The 19,037-nt window shown below is 47.1% G+C and overlaps 1 protein-coding gene across 5 annotated transcripts in view; it reads right to left on the bottom strand.

Moving 5' to 3' along the window:
• Positions 1-4,783: 4,783 nt before the first annotated feature.
• The window catches only part of nfrkb (nuclear factor related to kappaB binding protein), an 81,342-nt gene continuing 67,088 nt past the window's right edge, over positions 4,784-19,037 (bottom strand). For 4 of the 5 annotated variants that reach the window (XM_052039808.1, XM_052039809.1, XM_052039810.1 and 1 more), the window contains exons 22-26: positions 18,579-18,776; positions 14,602-15,330; positions 11,464-11,570; positions 8,301-8,436; positions 4,805-6,453 (exon numbers count right to left, since the gene is read on the bottom strand). In XM_052039808.1, the coding sequence (XP_051895768.1) occupies positions 6,334-6,453; positions 8,301-8,436; positions 11,464-11,570; positions 14,602-15,330; positions 18,579-18,776 (1,290 nt within the window). In that variant the 3' untranslated portion in view covers positions 4,805-6,333. Of the gene's footprint in view, positions 6,454-8,300; positions 8,437-11,463; positions 11,571-14,601; positions 15,331-18,578; positions 18,777-19,037 lie in introns of all 5 variants that reach the window. The other variant, XM_052039811.1, reaches the window with a different exon arrangement.

Below are 19,037 nucleotides of genomic sequence, written 5' to 3'. Positions count from 1 at the left end.
GGGGGATGGGTCAAAGGTAAGGAGAGAGAGGGGGGAAAATGTTTTAAAAAAAGATGCTAGGAATGGGAAGAAGAGAAGAAGCGTGGTGGGGGAGGGGGGTGGAGATTAAAGTGGGAGAATTTAATATTCATGCCGTTAGGCTGCGAGGTTCCCAGACGGAAAATGAGGTGCTGTTCCTCCAGTTTGCACTTGGAATTCTCCTGGCAGTGGCGGAGGCCGAGGACTGACATATCAGTGATAGTGTGGGAGGGGGAGTTGAAGTGACTGGTAACGGGGAGATGCAGATCGCAGTTACGGACAGTGTGCAGGTGTTCAGCGAAACGGTCACCTAGTCTGTGTTTGGTCTCACCAGTGTAGAGGAGGCCACACTTGGAGCACCGAATGCAGTAGATGATGTTAAGGGAGGTGCAGGTGAATCTCTGTCTCACCTGAAAGGACTGTTTGGGTCCCTGGATGGAGGTGATGGAGGTGGTGTAGGGGCAGGTGTTGCACCTATGACAGGGGCAGTGGAAAGTTCCCAGGGTGGGAGCGGGATTGGTAGGCGTGGGGGGTGGGGGGGGGTGGGGTGTGGGTGGAGGAGTGAAGTGGGGAGTCGTGGAGAGAGTGGTCCCTGCAAAAGGCAGAAAGGGGTGGGGAGGGCAAGATATGCTTGGTGGTGGGGTCCCATTGGAGATGGCGGAAGTGGAGGAGAATGATGTGTTGGGTGAAGTTTGCAGAAGTTTGTTAGAGTATTTGGTGACAAGCCAAGCCTCCTCAACCTCCTCAATTGGTTCCTTGTGACTGCATCGATGTGCTGGGCCCAGGACAGGTCGTCCGATAGGCTAACACCCAGGAATTTGAAGCTGCTGACTCTCTCCACTGCCGATCCACCAATGTAGACTGGCACATGTTTGCCCTCCTTCCCCTTCCACAGTCAACAATCATCTCTTTAGTTTTGCTGGCGTTGAGCGAGAGGGTGTTGTTGCCGCACCGCTCAACCAGGTGTCCCATCTCGCTCCGCAAGATGATTCGTCCAACAACAGTAGTGTTGTTGGGGAATTTGTATATCGCACTGGAGCTGGGCTTAGCCACACAGTCACGCAGCCTTGAGGTACACCTGTGTTGGTGGTCAGTGAGGAGGAGATGTTGTTACCGATCCTCACTGACTGAGGTCTGCCGATGAGGAAGTCACGGATCCAGTTGCAGAGCGAGGTGCAGAGGCCCAGGTCTTGAAGCAACTGCAACATAACTTCTCAACTCTTATACTCAACACCGCGACCAATGAAGGCAAGTACACTGCACGCCTTGTAAGTATTTTGTAAATAAGGTTGGTACAATACAGGAAAAGGTAGCTGTGTGGGAATGCAATGTGGTGGTGTCAACAGAGACTTGACTCAAAAATGGGGAGGGCAGGACATTAAACATTGCTGGAAACAAAAAGGGAAGGAAAGGAGAAAGGGTACATAAGAACATAAGAAATAGGAGCAGGAGGCCAGTCGGCCCGTCGAGCCTGCTCTGCCATTCAATAAGATCATGGCTGATCTGGCCGTGGACTCAGATCCACCTACCTGCCTTTTCCCCATAACCTTTAATTCCCCTACTGTACAAAAATCTATCGAACTGTGTCTTAAATATATTTAATGAGGTAGCCTCCACTGCTTCCCTGGGCAGAGAATTCCACAGATTCACTACTCTCTGGGAAAAGCAGTTTCTCATCTCCATCCTAAATCTATTCCCCTGAATCTTGAGGCTATGTCCCCTAGTTCTAGTCTCACCTACCAGTGGAAACAACCTTCCTGCCTCTATCTCAACTATCCCTTTCATAATTTTATATGTTTCTATAAGATCCCCTCTCATTCTTCTGAATTCCAGCGAGTATAGTCCCAGGTGACTCAATCTCCCCTCACAGGCTAACCTTCTCACCTCTGGAATCAACCTGGTGAACCTCCTCTGCACCACCTCCAAAGCCAGTATATCTTTCCTCAAGTAAGGAGACCAGAACTGCACGCAGTACTCCAGGTGTGGCCTCACCAGTACCCTGTACAGTTGCAGCATAACCTCCCTGCTCTTATATTCAATCCCTCTAGCAATGAAGACCAGCATTCCATTTGCCTTCTTGATAATCTGTTCGACCCGCAAACCGACATTTTGTGATTCATGCACAGGCACTCCCAAGTCCCTCTGCATGCTGCAATCTTTCACCATTTAACTATAATGTGATCTTCTATTTTTCCTTCCAAAGTGGATGACTTTGCATTTACCAACATTGTACTCCATCTGCCAGACCTTTGCCCACTCACTTAACCTGTATATATCTCTCTGCAGACTCTCCACATCCTCTGCGCAATTTGCTTTTCCACTCAATTTAGTGTCATCAGCAAACTTAGATACGCTGCACTCCGTCCCCTCTTCCAAATCGTTAATGTATATCGTGAACTGTTGTGGGCCCAGCACCGACCCCTGTGGCATCCCGCTCACCACCGATTGCCAACCAGAGAAACACCCATTTATCCCAACTTTCTGCCTTCTATTAGTTAACCAATCCTCTATCCATGCTAATACATTACCCCAACTCCATGCATCCTTATCTTATGGATAAGTCTTTTATGCAGCACCTTATCGAACGCCTTCTGGAAATCCAAGTATCCATAACATCCACCTGTTCCCCTCTATCCACTGCACTTATTATATCCTCATAGAGCTCCAGCAAGTTTGTCAAACAGGACCTGCCCTTCCTGAATCCATGCTGTGTCTGCCTGATGGAACCACTTCTATCCAGCTGCCTATTTCTTCCTTAATGATAGCTTCAAGCATTTTCCCAACTATAGATGTTAAGCTAACTGGCCTATAGTTACCTGCCTTTTGCCTACATCCTTTTTTAAACAGTGCTGACATTCGCTGTCTTCCAATCCAGGGGAGCTACCCAGAGTCCAGAGAATTTTGGTAAATTATTGCAAATGTCCCTACTATAACTTCCGCCATTTCTTTCAGTACCCTGGGATGCATCCCATCAGGACCAGGGGACTTGTCTACCTTTAGGCTCACTAGTTTGCTCATCACTACCTCTTTAGTGACAGCGATTGTATCGAGGCCCTCACCTCCCATCGCATCCATAACATCTCTCTTTGGCATGTTAGACATCCCCCATTGTGAAGACCGACACAAAATAGTCGTTCAAGGCCTCTGCCATTTCTACATTACCCAATATTAATTCCCCCTTCTCATCTTCCAAGGGACCCACGTTCACTTTAGCCGCCCTTATCTGCTTTATGTAATTATTAGAACTTTTACTGTTTTTATATTTTGTGCCAGTTTACTTTATAATCTATCTTCCCTTTCCTTATTGCTTGCTTAGTGGTTCTTCGCTGCTTTTTAAAGTTTTCCCAATCTTCCAGTTTCCCGCTACTTTTGGCAACTTTGTATGCATGAGCCTTTAGCTTGATGCCTTGTTTTATTTCCTTCGTTATCCAAGGCTGGCTCTCCCCACCCTTACTGTCCTTGCTTTTAACTGGAGAAGTGATTATAGCAAATATTACTGTGCTGGAGAGAGAAGATGGCACTGGAGTCAAAGACAGAGTCTGGAGAGAGAAGAAACTGCAGATGCTGTAATCTGGAGCAAAATCAAACTGCAGGTCGAGCAGCAGTTTGCCTCCTGTGGAGGCAAAGGGACAGCTGATGTTTTGGGTCGAGACCCTGCATTAGGACTGAGAGTATAGAGGGGAGACAGTCGGTATAGGGAGGTGAGGGGGAGGATGGAGGCAGGAGCTGGCAGGGGATAGGTGGATCCGGGTAAGGAGGGGGATGATGGGCAGGTGGAGACACAGGAGGGTGCAGATGCTGGAATCTGATGTGATGAGGGTGATGTGGAACTAGATGAGGGGCAGATGGTATCATTGGGGGAGAGGGTAGGAGACTCTGTGGGTAAATTGTGGGGGAGCTCCCAGTTCCATGGCAGTCCAACTCCCCTTCCCACTCCCACTCCCACCTGTCTGACCGTGGCCGCCTCCACTGCCCGGGTGAGGCCCAACGCAAACTCGATCAACAACACCTCATTCCACCTGGGTCGCCTGCACCCCAGTGGTGTGAATGTTGAATTTTACAGTTTCAGGTAACCCACACTCCCCGTGTTTCTCTCTCCTGATTCACCCAGGTTTTCTCAACCCTCTTCTTTCCAACCCACCCCCCGTCCCCTCTCCCACTGGTTCCATCTGCTCCTCATCCCTTCATTATCGGGTCCCACTTATCACCTTCCCTACTGATCAGATTCCAGAATTCGCAGCCCTTTGTTTTCTGCACGGCACCTCCTAGCCTCCGCCTCCGTCATTCCCTCCCTCCCTCTGCCCGTAACTCCCCGTCCTCACTGGCTCCCCCCATCACCTGCCAGCTCATCTCACCTCTCCCCCTCACCTCTTTATACCAGCCATCTCCCCACACCCTCAGTCCTGATGCAGGGTCTTGACACAAAACATCAACTAGCTGTGTCCCCACGGATGTTTCCTGACCCACCGAGTTCCTCCAGCACTTTGTTTTTGCAGTTTGTGTATTACAGAAAAGGCTGAGCTCATTGGGAGGCTGGGAGAGAGGGCTGGAGACAAGGTGAGCAGAGCAGTGATGGGAGAGTGACTGGAACAGTGAGTGTCAGTGGACGGAACGACGAGAGCCATGGCATTTTGTGTTCTTAAACATGACCAAAAACTGAGATCAGTGTCTGATCTAGTTAAACTAAAAGAACTTCTCATGAGCAGTCTCTGCATGTGGTTTGAGCTGTAAATCTAGTTCTCATAAAAAAACACTGTGCACCAGTAATCTAGAAAATACTCTTTCATTCATTTTATTAAAGAGGTGAAGGATATTTAATGACCCATTTCTAGAATCTCACATTAAGTGTCTTTGATAAAATATACCATCTTGAAAACCTTAACACCCAAGGTATTCAGAAAATGCCCTACTCCATTGCTCTGAACTCATATTTGATGTGTTTTTGTCTGTTCCTGTATGCGTTGGGTGTACCCACATCACCATTACACATTACTGTGTCTGCCTTGCTATTTAATTAGTGAAGTACAGATTGCACATAATGCAAATCTTCCAATATCGTGTTTTTATGAATTAAAGAAAAAAGCTCCTCACATTATTTGGATTGTACAGTCATGGTTTGAAGAGTGAGCTAATTGAAACAAAGCTCTTAAAATTGATAGGACAGACACTAGGAAGGTACTTCCCTTGGCTCTCCCTAGAATTAAGAGATCAGTCTCTGAATACGGGTGAGAATTTAGGACGAGGAGAAATTATTTCACTCTGGAATTCCCCCTCTCACAAGACTGTGGATGCTCAGTCACTGAGAACGTATCTTCCGATACTTAGGGAATTAAGAGATATGGGAATATGTTGGGGAGGTAGAGTTTAGATCAGCCATAGCCTTACTGAATGCAGAGCATCCTGACAGAACTAAAGGCTCAGTCCTGCTCCTGTTCCTTGTTACTCACTGCCAGCAAACTGAAACCTCTGTGAGAGCAGGAATATCCTGACTGTAGAAGCCAATTTATACTGGATGTCACCAAATTGTTGTGCAGTGAACACCACTGTGTATCGAGCACACTAAGTACCACTGTATACACACAAAGGAGTAAACAGCATCCAAAACAGTATTGCACATACAGTACCTTAAATGCAGTGTAACAAAAAGCACAAATACTGCAGCATAAAATCATTGCAGACAGCACTATAAACTGATTAGTTAGAGCAGTATATGAAATGTCCTTTACATACAGCATCTTAAACATCCATATATTCAGCATCGTAAGCACACTCCAATAAACATGACTCTGTATACAGGACTATACTCACAGAGCACCTCAGAGGTTCCGCAGAAGACTGCTACTTCTAACAGAGGATCCATCACATGGAACCAGCTGCCTTAAGACTCCTCAGGACTGTCCAATACAATTTGTCTTCACAACAGCAGCTTCACCATTAAGCAGGAGGAGCCCTTGGCCAGGAACATTAAGACTTATTAGAGGTTCAGCAGAAAGTGGCGTGCCTGGCAGAGACTGGTACCTTCTGGCTTGTGTAATGAAGCATCAATCTGTGGACCAACTGTAGCCCTGTCAGTCAGAAAGGATTCCTGCTGCAACATATTCATCACTCAGATGTTTTATTGGATTTACTGCATAGGCTCTAATGATATATTTTCAGAGGTTGAAGCAGAATACAATCTGTGTCCACACACGATGGGAGAGAAGGGGTAGGGCTCCCAACACTGGGCACTGAGCTGTGACATGTGCATCCAGTTGAAGGTATAGATAATAAATAAAATGATGTGGTCTGTGTCTGAGACAGCTACTCCAGGATCCTCTAGTCCTGTGGCTGCTTGACTGACGGTGCAGTGGTTACGACGACTGTAGAGATGGGCTTGGTGGAGCTGATAGATGTTCCTTGGTGAAGCTGTTGAGACGGAAGGTGTTGGATCCTGACCTGTGTACGGGAGGTGAGGCAGACAGAACATTAGAGCCATATGGGAGAGCGTGGTGTTACCTCACCATCTCAGAACACAGCACGAATTATTCTATTTTTTGTTAACTTGCATTGGTTGGACACCTCTGGCTTGACCATGGACCATATTCAATGCTCCTGGAACTGGGAACATCCCACTCTGGGCTGGTGCTATTCGTTGGGGAGAAAGTTCCAAAGATACACTTCCCTTTCCCATCTATTGCCAGGGGAGACAAATCCTGCAGCCACATTCCCATTATTCCCATCAGCTTTTCTCCAGCACCCCTCCACCCCCATGAATCCACATCCTACTGCCCAGAGCTTCACACCAAGTGACTGCAAACACAGGCAGTGTCCTGCCCCTTTTGTTACCTACTGCCCCTCAGTTGTTTACCATTGACTTTGTTGGGTGTTAAACTCAAAGTGGTTTAACTAGCCTGAAGTCCAGTGCCAAAGATTGTTCCCGGTCACACAGACTGGCCGGGTTCAGAAGGTTTTGGGCCAAATGCTAACAAATGGGATTAGCTTGGATGGGGCATCTTGGTCGGCATGGATGAGTTGAGCCGAAGGGCCTGTTTCCCTGCTGGATAACCCCGTGGCTCTCACACCTTCCCCGAATCTGGTGATCAGGGTGGGAGTGCACAGTTCAGGCCAGTGGCTGTCAGGTGGGGCTGGAGGTGCAAGGGTCCAGGAGAGAAACGTATTCACATGGTGGAGAGGATTCCTCCTTCATCAACCCACTGCCACTCAGCACTGGACGATTCGGCTCAGAACAGCAACCTGCATTTATTAAAAGCACATCTGATGAAAGGTCACTAGCCTGAGGCACCCACGCTGTTACCTCCTCCCTGAGTTCTCTCTGACCTGCTGAATATTCCTCGCATTTCCTGTTTTGTTCCTCACTCATTAACTCCTGGATGTCCAGCAGGACCCCAGTCACAAGGCCAGAGTGGTTAGTTAGATACAACAACAATGGCACCTCTCACTCCCAGATCTCCTGCTGTAACTCCCGCTCTCCTCCCTCTCCTGATCTGCTCACCTGTTCCCGTTCCTCCCTTTCCTCTCTCCCACTCCTGCTTTCCCCACTTCCTATTCCCATCTCCTACTCTTCCCAAATTCCCGCCTTCCACCATCTCCAACTTTCATAGTCATACAGCACAGAAACAGGCCCTTCGGCTCATCGCGTCCGTGCTGACCATCTGCTGCTTTCTATACTAATCCCATTTTCCCAGTACATGGCCTGTGGCCAATGGCACGGTTTTCCTCCGCTTCCCACTCCTTATCCCCATTTCCCACTCCCCTCCACCTCCCACTACCCTTTCCCATCTCCTCCCCCTCCAACCCTGCTCACTTTTCTGCTCCAGGATACCTTTTACCCCAAATCTGTTCCTGCCCTCTGGCTCCCTGTTCCCAGCTCCCACTTTCCCTTTTCCCTGTCTCCCGTTCCCTACACTTCCTGCTTCACCTATCAGCTCATCTACGCTTCACATTCCCATTCGATCTCCCACATTCCATTGCCTCCCCCTCACTGCCACTGCCCCCGCCACTCTCCCATTCCCAGCTCTTCTGCTCCCTCCCCACCTCCCTGCACTGCCCAGTATCCCCATCTCCCGTTCCCTCTCTCTCACGCTCCCTGTTCCCCATAGCAACCTCTCTCACCATCTCCCACTTCGCCCCCTCTCCCCCACCCTTTCTCCATCTTCCACTCTCCCCCGCTCCCTTTTCATCATCCCCTAGCCCCCACACATCCCCGCTCTCCCCAGTTGTGGCTCTCCTGCCACCCTCCCCATTTCGCCCCTGCTCCCCACCCCGCCCCCCTCCTGCGGTACCTGTGTGGCCTGTCCCTGTTGTTGCAGCTGCTGCAGTTGTTGGGCTGTAACAAAGCTGACGGGCTTGCTGCCAGCGATCAGTTTTGTCCCTGCGGGCATTGTCGTGAGAATAATGTTTCTCCCAAGTCCACTGATACTGGAGAGAGAGAAAATCCGTTCATAAACCATTGCATTTCTGGAACTTTGAGTAAAAAACAAACAGCAGTTTCTGCTTCTGGTCCCACTGTGCTCGCGCTCGCTCTCTCTCTCTCTCTCATTAATACCCCCTGATGACAGGAAGTGCTGGGGTTACCTCACTCCCTCTCTCGTTCCCCACCCCCAGGTTGGCTGGGTGACCACGTTAAGTGCTGGGGTGGCCCCCGCCAGCCCACACACCTCCACTCAGCAGCAGAGGCAGGCAGTGCTGCAGCTCCCAGCCCCCACTCTGCCCCCTCCCTCCCCAGCTGTGGCCGGACCTCACTGTCTCAACATTGTTTTACCTCCTGTATCTGTCAGCTTTCAAAGTAATTGTTACTGTGACAACTTTGGTCGGCACTCTGTCACATACACCCTTCTTCCCTTCACCCCTCCCCATCTCCACAACTGAAAACGTGAACATCTTCTCCATTTTCCTGTGCCATTGAAGGGTCGGTGAATGGAAACAGTGATGTTTTGCTCCACACACGCTGCCTGACCAGCTCGGTCCTTCCAGCATTTTGTTTCAGATTTCCAGCATCTGCAGTTTTTTGCTCCATTTATTTAGCAGCACCTGGGATGGAGAATATTCCCCTTCCCTCTCCAGGAGGAAGGCCAAATGGAATCCATTCAGCCCAACAAACCCATTCTCTCACCCAATTTAGGCCACAACTGACTTGTATTTTATCACCCTCCTGCCTCAATAACCCTTGACACACTTATCTAACAAAAATACATCAGCCCTAGTTATCAAAGATGAGGGTGGCTAATGTCGTGTCCTTTTTTAAAGAAGGGCTGCAAGGGCAAGCCAGGGAACTACAAGCTGGTGAGCCTTACGTCAGTGGTGGCAAAGTTACTGAGAGGATTCTGAGACAGGATCTACCAGCATTTGGAGAGGCAAGGACTGAATAGGGAGAGTCAGTGTGGGTTGTGTGTGGGAAGTCGTGTCTCATAAACTTGACTGAGTTTTTTTTGAAGAGGCAACCAAGAGGATTGACAAGAGCAGGGGCGGCAGACGTCACTTACATGGACTTTAGCAAGTCCTTTGACGAGGTAGACTGGCCCAGAAGGACAGAACACATGGGATCCAGGGTAAACTAGCAAATTGGGTACACAACTGGCTTGGTGATAGGAGACAGAAGGCAGTAGTGGAGTGGTGTTTTTCAGACTGGAGGCCTGTGACCAATGGTGTGCCGCAGGGATTGGTGCTGGTCCACTGTTGTTTGTCATATATATTAATGACTTGGATGAGAATGTAGGTGGCATGGTTAGTAAGTGTGCAGATAACACCACAATTGGTGGTATGGTGGACGGTGAAGAAGGTTGTCTGGGGTTCAACAGGGAACATGGGCAAAGGAAATTTAACTCAGACAAGTGCAAAGTTAAACCAAACCAGGAGATGCACAGTGAATGACAGGGTCCTGGAGAGTTCTGTTGAAGAGAGAGACCTCGGGGTACAAGTGCATAGTTCTCTGAAATTGGCAACATAGGTTGACAGGGTGGTGAAGGCAGCGTACAGCATGTTTGCCTTCATCAGTCATGGCACTGATTACTAGAGTTGGGATGTTACATTACAGTTGTACAAAACATTGGTTAGATCACACTTGGAGTATCGTGTACTGTTCTGGTCGACAGGCTATAGGAAAGGTGTGACTAAGTGAGAGAGGGTGCAGAAGCGACTCACAAGGATGTTGCCTGGACTGGAATGCTTGAGTTATCCGGAGAGGTTGGATAAACTGGGGCTGCTTTTGCTGGAGCGAGGAAGCTGAGGGGTGACCTTATCCAAATTGATGAAATTATGAGGGTGTAGATGTGGTGGGTGGTCATAGTCTTTTTCCCTGGGGTAGGGGAGTCCACAACTAGAGGGCAGACATTTAAGGTGAGAGTGAGAAGGTTTAAAGAGTATCTCATTGACAAGTTTTTCACACAGAGGATGGTGGGTATATGGAACAAGCTGCCAGAGGAGATGGTAGAGGTTTGTACATGGATAGGAAAGGTTTAGAGGGATGTGGGCCAAATGGAGGCAAATGGATTAGCTTAGACAGACATCTTGGTTGGCACTGATGAGTTGGGCCGAAGGGCCTGTTTCTGCGCTGTATAACTATGAATCTAGTCTGGAAACGTTCAACCTGAACCCCTTGGCGGAGCATGTTCCTGGATGGTGCTGCCCTCTGTGGGAAGGAGGGATTTCTGCCACCACATCCCAGTAGTCCACCTCAAATTTCATGGTCCATTGTTTCAGATACCATTATCAGCGGCTTTCCCTACCTACCCTATCCACTCCAATAACCTTACGTTCCTCATTGAAGGAAACACGAGCCTCACCTCTAATTTTACCTGCTAGCTCAGATTTACCTATCTCTGCAGGCTGGTAATGCCACCAAATCTTTCTAGTCTGTAAGGTTTGTTGTCACAGCAGCTCCCTTCACGCGAGCTGATTGAACAGAAGGTAGTTTAGCTTGGTTCTGCAGGGTCCATCACTCACACACCTCTGCTGAATCACTCCTACACACATTTAGCAAGAATGACCTTTAATTTTTCTTTCAACATTTAACAACTTCCCTTTACGTATATTAAACGTAATATCCCACAGTTCTATCCAGTAACAAATATTGCTTAATTTCTCTACAGTTACATCAGACAACACCCGAGTCCCTCACCATCCCACCCGTGCTGTTCCAGAGATTCCCAAATCAGCACATCCCCCAGCAGGCTGATGTGGCTGGGACAGGATAATTACTAGATCAGAGGAGTTCACGACACAGAAGAATCCCATTAGGTTGATCGTACCTTTGCTGGCTGAAGATTATCTATCTGGCCTAATCCCACTTCCAGTCTCCCTTCCAAGACAGCAAGTTCCAAACCTTCACCACCTTCTGGGAACTGCCATTGTACACTGTTCAGAATTGCCCAGTACCGATTCCTGGTACATTCCACTCAGTGTAAAAGCATTCCTCACCCTGCCCAATGCACTCTCAGTGTCACTTACTTTGCCCCAAGATTGCCCTTGATTATTGGCCCTGCCATCACCCCTTTTCCTTTGAGAGGTTGGTTCAGTACTGACAAAGGCACAGTAATGGTAGCGGGCAGCTTAGTCTGTAGAAAGGAAACAGAGACAAGTTATTAGTTCATAGTGTCATACAGTATGGAAACAGGCCCTTCAGCCCACCATGTCTATGACGACCATCAAGTACCCATCCACCCTAATCCTATTTAGCACATGATCCACAGCCTTCTTTGCCTTTGTGCTTCAAGTGCTCACCCAGACACTCTTTAAATGTTAATAACATGGTATCACCTGCTATAATACCCTCTGGGTTAGTTACTATTGGACACAGCGAGGAGGGTAGCATCCGAAGGGGGAATATGTCAAGCAATATGATGGCACAACCACTTCAGCCTTGCTATTTACATTAATTTCAAACAGTTACTGGATTTCACACTGTATATTTGCCCCGATACAGAGTCATTCCCAGAAAAGCCAATGCATAAACCCTTCCAGACTGTAGAACATATCAAATTGGGCCCTGCAACAGGCAACCTCCTGGCAACAGTTACATCCACACCACTACACACTGCCAGATTCAACCCTGATGGTCACACACTGGAAGCCAGTGCTGGTAAAGGAGGCTGATGTGGCTGGGACAGGATAATTACTAGATCAGAGGAGTTCATGACACAGAAGGATCCCATTAGGTTGATCGTACCTTTGCTGGCTGAATATTAACTATCCCGGCCTAATCCCACTTCCAGTCTCCCTTCCAAGACAGCAAGTTCCAAACCTCCACCATCTTTTGGGTGGAAAATATTTCTGTCACTTCTCCCTACCAGTGGTTATTGGACTCTTTGCTAAGGTACACAAGCCCTGCTTGCTCACTTCACCCAGGCCTCTCCATTCTATATCCTTCAGTTAAATCCGAATGCCGCACACATCAGTCCCCTCTGGTCTGAAAAATATAACCTCAACCTACTCAACCTTTCCTCATAATTAAGACACCAGTTCCATGCAACCCCCTCGTAAATCTCCACACTCTACCCCTCACTAATGCTTCCTCCATTGAGGTGCCCAGAGGGAGAGGGAGCGAGGGGGTTGCACTTGACTGCACCATCCCGGGTGTGTTACTGGAGCTCTCTTCCAAGACAATCCCAACAGACTTAAGGCTGGCCAACCTCATTCTACTGTTAGTAAATGTGATCATCCAGAACTAGTGCTTGTGTGCTGTCCCTACCAAGCCCCTATCAACCAGCATGTCCGTGACTGCCGACCTATACCGGCTCCAAGTAAAGCACCACTTTTATTTTAAAGTTCTCATCCTAGTTTTTAATTCAAATGTCAATAATTAGTTGCATTAAAAAAGATACTTTTGCCAATTACTTTAAAACTCTGCTGCTCATTGACCTTACAACCACAGGTAATACTTTTTACCTTTCTGAACGCTTCATGATTTTAAATAGCGCCTTCAAATCCCAGGTTCTCCACACTATCCATTTAACTGCAAGCCTCCATCCCTGGGACCATTCTAGTCAATCTTTCCCAGATCTCCTCAAAGTGTCAGGTTCTTTCTAAAATGCAACATAAAGTTATACCAGCAGGGGCTAAACTGGGCTTTGTACAGGTTCTGCAAAACTTTTGAACTCAAAGCTGTCCTGTCACCATCAATGATTCATGTACAATTCACCCCTGGCTCTCTTATAATGTACCCCCTTTAATTAGCTTGTATATATAATATAAATAACAACTTTTGTTCTTTTTCCAATTTAGTTCACTGAATTTGGCGCTCACTATATTCCACGGTGGGATGATTGGCCGAATGCAGAACCCCTCTGTTCAGTCCACAGATGGTCCTGAACTTCCTGTCGCCTGTCACTTTAAATGTCCATCCCACTCTCACTCTGACCTTGGTCTTCCACACTGTTCCAATAATGATCAACACAAGCTCAAGAGACACAACTTCACCTTGCAGCTTGGCACATTGCAGCCTTCAGGATTCAGCACATGGTCAGTCATTGTTTTTCCCGACTCCCAGCTTTCCCACTCTCCTCCTTTGGTACTCCCAGGTTTCATTTGTTCCGTCCCTTTCACATCTTTTCGTGACGCAGTTTTACCACCCACTCACAGCTTCATCACCACCACTCATGGCATTCAATTGTTCCTGGTCTCCAACCTATCAAGGGCATCCCTTTTATTTCTCTGTCCCTCCTCACTTAAAACTTGTTTCATTTGCAACTTCACCCACTACTGAAATATTTGACCTGAAACATCAACTCTGTTTCTCTTTCCACAAATGCTCCTGACCTGCTGATTATTTCCAGTGTTTTGTCTTTATTTCAGACTCACTGCATCTGCTAAAAACACTTCAACTTGCAGTTTACTGCACTGAATTTTATTTTCCATTTCTCCATTCAATCCGTCAGATTTACATCCTCCGGACACCTGGTTCTGCATGCCTCATTGTTCACAAATTTATGTCATCTGCAAATTTCAAAATTGTTCCTTCTACCCCAAGTAGATACTGGTTAATGACATTGAAGCTGAGATACTTTTGTCATCTTGAGTTTGAGAATTTCAGTTTGAGCCTGACGTGCCCCAGAGGTCACTTAAACAAAATAATCTCCAATTATCGGGGAAGGATTGTTCAAGGAAATCAAAAAGTGAGCTGCTGGAGATCTGAAAATGCTGGAAACACTCAGCAGATCAGGCAGCATCTGCACAGACCGAAACAGAGTTAATGCTTCAGGTCAAAGTTCCTTCATGAGAACATTCTGAAGGAAATTCATTGACCTGAAATGATAATTTCCAACCGTCTCCCCCACTCTGTGCAACAGTCAGTGTGGCACTGAGACATGATTATTACAAAGCCAGTATTGTGTTGTTAAAGGTATAATGACAGTGATAGCGCATGAGAGAAATTTAAAACTGATGCTTGTTGAACCAGGAGTCACCCTATGTCAGCAAACACAGCGGTGGTGGATGAATGGGAACAGACACATAGGACCTAAGTTGTGGAGAGTGTTGTGATGCCATGGTTTGGGGCAATGTCATAGCTGGGACTTCTCAAGCACTTGATGCAGGCAGTACCTGAAGAACGGCATTAGTAAGGATAAGTAGAACAGTGTTTAAACTTACCGCCTGTGTTGTGGACACCATGGTTGCACTCACAGGAACCTGCCTGACTGTAGCTGTACCTGTTCCAATAGAGATTGGCAGTCCAGCTGTTGGCGTTACCTTGGTGATTGCCTTCGATCCAGCTGTGCTTACTGTTGTCAGTGTGACAGCAGCGGAAGTTATTGTACCAGCAGCTGTGAATGGTTTGCTGGAAGTTGCCACGGCAATGGCCTGTCCGGGTTTGGGAATGACCCCAAGTCCAGGCATTATGCGGATGGTAGCTGCTGGCTTAGTGTCAGTCGAGGAGAGGGGAGCACAGGCCTTACTCATCTGGTCAGCTACTGTTACAGCCAGCGCCGGCATCAACCGGATAGCAGCACTTGTTGCTTCCGTTACTTTCAAGTCTGGTGTGACCTTGACAACCGTGGAGGTAGTGGATGCACTTGTGCAGGTGGATGTCTTCACCAGGGAGTCTGTCGGCTGCATGGCTGGGGTGACGTGTAGAGTGGCAGAAATGCCCTTGGACCCGAGCATGTCTGGTGTGAGTTTGACTGTGGTGACTGGTGCCTTGGTCAGGGTGGCCATCATATCCTGTGTGATGCGGAGCACTGTCTGGCCTTTGGAGTCAGTGGTGATGGAGGATGGTGCCAGCCGCAGAACATCTTTCCCTTGGATCCGGATGTTGGTTGCTGTCAATGGGATTCCAGTACCAGACTGTGCCTTCATCCCAAGCTGGCCTGCAATGGCAACCTAGACAGAACAGATCTTTTACCACTTACTGCCAACATTCATTGAAAAACCTCAGCCCAATATTCAGAACTGAGAATGTTTCTGTGGACATAGTCTGTCAAAGTCTGGAAAACCACACCCGGAACAGCATGAGATTCTGTGGATCAATAAACTGCTTCACAGCTAATGACTCAATTAGTTTATGAAACAACCACTCACACTTCAGCAGTAATCCACTGAGTGATCTGGAAATTCAGAGGCCAGGACCAGAAACAAAACAATAGGAACTGCAATTATATCCAGTCTGGAATGGGTACCCGGAATGATTCAACAGGATAACCCTCACTGCCTTAATCGCCCTTCTGTTACAACGCAGTCTGTGATAGTGTCCATTAAATGGGGACGATCAATTCTCAGCTTTGCTCTTGCTTTTGGGGCAAAGATAAAAGTGGAGGGGAATGGGGTATCACCAGGGACAAACAGGAAAAGGCGGCACTCATCTCCCAATGAACTACAACAGCAGAAGCGTTAAAGTTAATCACCTCAGTAATAAAACATGTTATCACCCTCCATTGCTTTAAAGTTGGATACAACCTGTATACCATCCAATGTAACTGAGCTCAGTCCCACTACATTCCAGCAGGATGGTGTCTCTGTACCATGATCTCTGTGCTCCAACATCCGCACTGCCCACTTCATTATCTCTTCGAAAAGTTCAAATTGATCAAACAGGATCTCCCCCTAACAAAGCTACGGTCTTTGATCAATCCCTACCTGTCCAAGTGTAGATTAATCCTGTCCCTCAGAATTTTTCCCAATAACCTCTTATTAGATTCACAGGCCTATAATCACCTTGCTTATCCCTACTGCCCTTCTTGAATAAAAGCACCGCATTTACTGTGCTCCAGTCATCTGGCACCTCACCAGTAGTCAGCAAAGATTTAAACATCTCTGTCAGGGCCCCAGCAATCTTCTCCCTTGCCTCCCAGAGCAGTCTGAGAAACAATTCATCAGGCCCTGTGGATTTATCCACACTGCTAAGACATCCAATATTTCCTTTTTAATGGTTACATCATAGAATTTCACCATTCCCTCCCTGAATTATCCAACTACAATGTTCTTCTCCTTAGTGAATATAGATGAGAAATATTCTTTGAAGACCTCACCTTCCTCCTCTCGCTCCATGCACAGATTATCTATTTGCTTCCTAATTAAGTACATTAATTTCCTGTCCATCCTTATCCTTTTCCATTAATAGCTTGAAACTTATAGAAAAGGATAAGTTATGTTCACTTTCTCCAACATGCTCTCCCGCTGACACTTCAATCATTGTCCCCAACTACATTCCCTAAGATTGACCCAGTGCTGCCCTTTTTCTAGTAGAACCATCCACATTCTGGCTCTCAAGGCTCTCCTGGATGCATTTTAAAGATTCCCTCCATCTAAGCCTTTCACACGAGGTGACTCCAGTTAATATCAGGGACACTGAAACGCCCAACAACTATAACCCAATTAAACTTGCATCTCTCTGTGAATTGCTGACACTTCCTAAGCCATTTTATAAGTATATCAAGAGCAAGAAGGTAGCCAGAGAGAGAGTGGGTCTCCTTTCAGACCAAAGGGGTAATCTGTGTGTTGAGCCAGGTGATGGGGATAATGTCCTAATTGAACACTTCCCATCTGTATTCACCAAGGAGAAGGCATGGAAGATAGTGAATTCAGAGAGAGGAACATGGATAATCTGGAGCAGGTCAGTACTAAGGAGGACGAGGTACGAGATGTCATGGAATGTTGATAAATCCCCAGGGCTGGATGGGATCTATCCCAGGTTGTTATGGAAGGCAAGCGAGGAGATTGCTGGGGACCTGATGGGGATTTTTTGTAAGTTCATTAGCCACAGAAGATGGAAGGATAGTTAATGTTGTTCCTTTATTTAAGAAGGGCAATAGGCGTAAGCCAAGTAAATAAGGCTGGTGAATCTTACATCAGTGGTAGGGAAATACTTGAGAAAATCCTTCATGTACACTTGGAAAGGCAGGCACTGATTAGGGAGAGTCAGCATGGCTTTGAGTGGGGGAAATCCTGCCTCACTAATTTGATTGCATTTTTTGAGGAGGCAAGTCAGATTGTTGATGTATTGTCTATGCTGACTTTGTTGAGGCATTTGACAAGGTCTTGCATGTTAGGCCAGTGGAGAATGTTAAGGCACACAAGATTCTGGCTAATTGGCTCCAAAATTGGCTTGGTGATAGGAGGCAGAGGCGAGCGGTGAAGGATGCTTTTCTGATTGGCAGTCTGTGACCAGTGGTGGACCACAGGGATCAGTGCTGGGACCTTTGTTGTTTGTGATATATATTAGTGACTTTGATGTGAATGTCGGAGGCATGATTAGTAAATGTGCAGATGACATGAAAGTTAGTGGGGTTATGGACAGTGAGGAAGGTTATCTAAGGATATAGATACTGTAAATGGAAGGTTGGGCAGAGAGTTGGCAGATGGAATTTAATCCCAGCAAGCATAAGGTGATGCATTTTGGGAAGTCAAAAAGGAATAAGGACATACACCATAAATGGTTGAGCTATAAGGAATGTTGATGAACAGAGGGATTTTGCAGGTCAAGTCCATGGTTCCCTGAAAGTGGCAACACAGGTAGATGGGGGAGTGACGAAGGCGCTTGGTATGTTTACCTTCATAGTTGGGCACAGAATATAAACGCTGGCAGGTTATGTTGCAACTTTACTAAACACTGGTTAAGCCACACTTACAGTACTGTGTGCAGTTCTGGTCACCACATGATAGGAAGGATGTGGTTGTGCTGGAAAAGGTGCAGAGGAGATTCACCTGTATGTTGCCTGGATTGGAGGACTTTTGTTATGGGGAGAGATTTCAACCACATCTCTGTGACAGCAACAATATCATATTCCCACGTGTTGATCAACGTCCTCAATTCATCTTCCTCACTGGACAGATTCCATGCATTAAAATACAACTTAGCCTTGTATTGCACCCATGGACCTTAGCATGCCCATTTGTGCCCTGCCTATTCGACTGACTTAGTTCTCCCTCTATATTTGACTTCTCTACCCCCTTAATTCCTCGTCTAATCTGTGACCCATTCCCCTGCCAAATGAGTTTAAATCCACTCCAACAGCACAAGTAAATGGATGATGTGTCACAGATTGCCATGATTCTCAGAATGCATTGGCCAACCACCCCTGTGCTCGCCGCCCAGCCCCAGCCAAGGAAAGGCACGTTCGCTCCATGCTCACCTGCCTCATGATGCTTTGCCCAGCCACATTCTGTAAGATGGTGGTGGCAGAGCTCGATGCAGCGCTGTTGAGCGTGCTGGACACTGTTTTGGAAGCCGTGCTGATCCCAGCCATTGTTAGATTTGCTTTTGTAGAACTTTGCTGGATGTGAACAGTACTGACACCAGACTGAGCCTTCACTGGCACTGTCAGAATAGACTGCAAGAACAAACAATTAAAGAATCAGTCAACTGTTTTCTTTCAAGAAACTCAGCTAAAGCTTTAATTAAATCCAGCTTCGGGCCACCAACAATGAAACCAATCTCACTCCTGTTCAATGAATAACATTCAACACAAATTCTACTGGTACACGCTCCCAAAGACATTGTCACTCATATAGTTAACCAGTCTGTTCATTCAGAGGTTTTATCAGCTAATGTACAGAATTCCATTTCCATACAGTTCTGTTTTTGCTCGAAT

The sequence above is a fragment of the Pristis pectinata genome, chromosome 27 (genome assembly GCF_009764475.1).
Source record: "Pristis pectinata isolate sPriPec2 chromosome 27, sPriPec2.1.pri, whole genome shotgun sequence".
In the NCBI taxonomy this organism is placed as follows: Eukaryota; Metazoa; Chordata; class Chondrichthyes; order Rhinopristiformes; family Pristidae; genus Pristis; species Pristis pectinata.
This window is presented reverse-complemented; position numbering and strand designations above follow the sequence as displayed.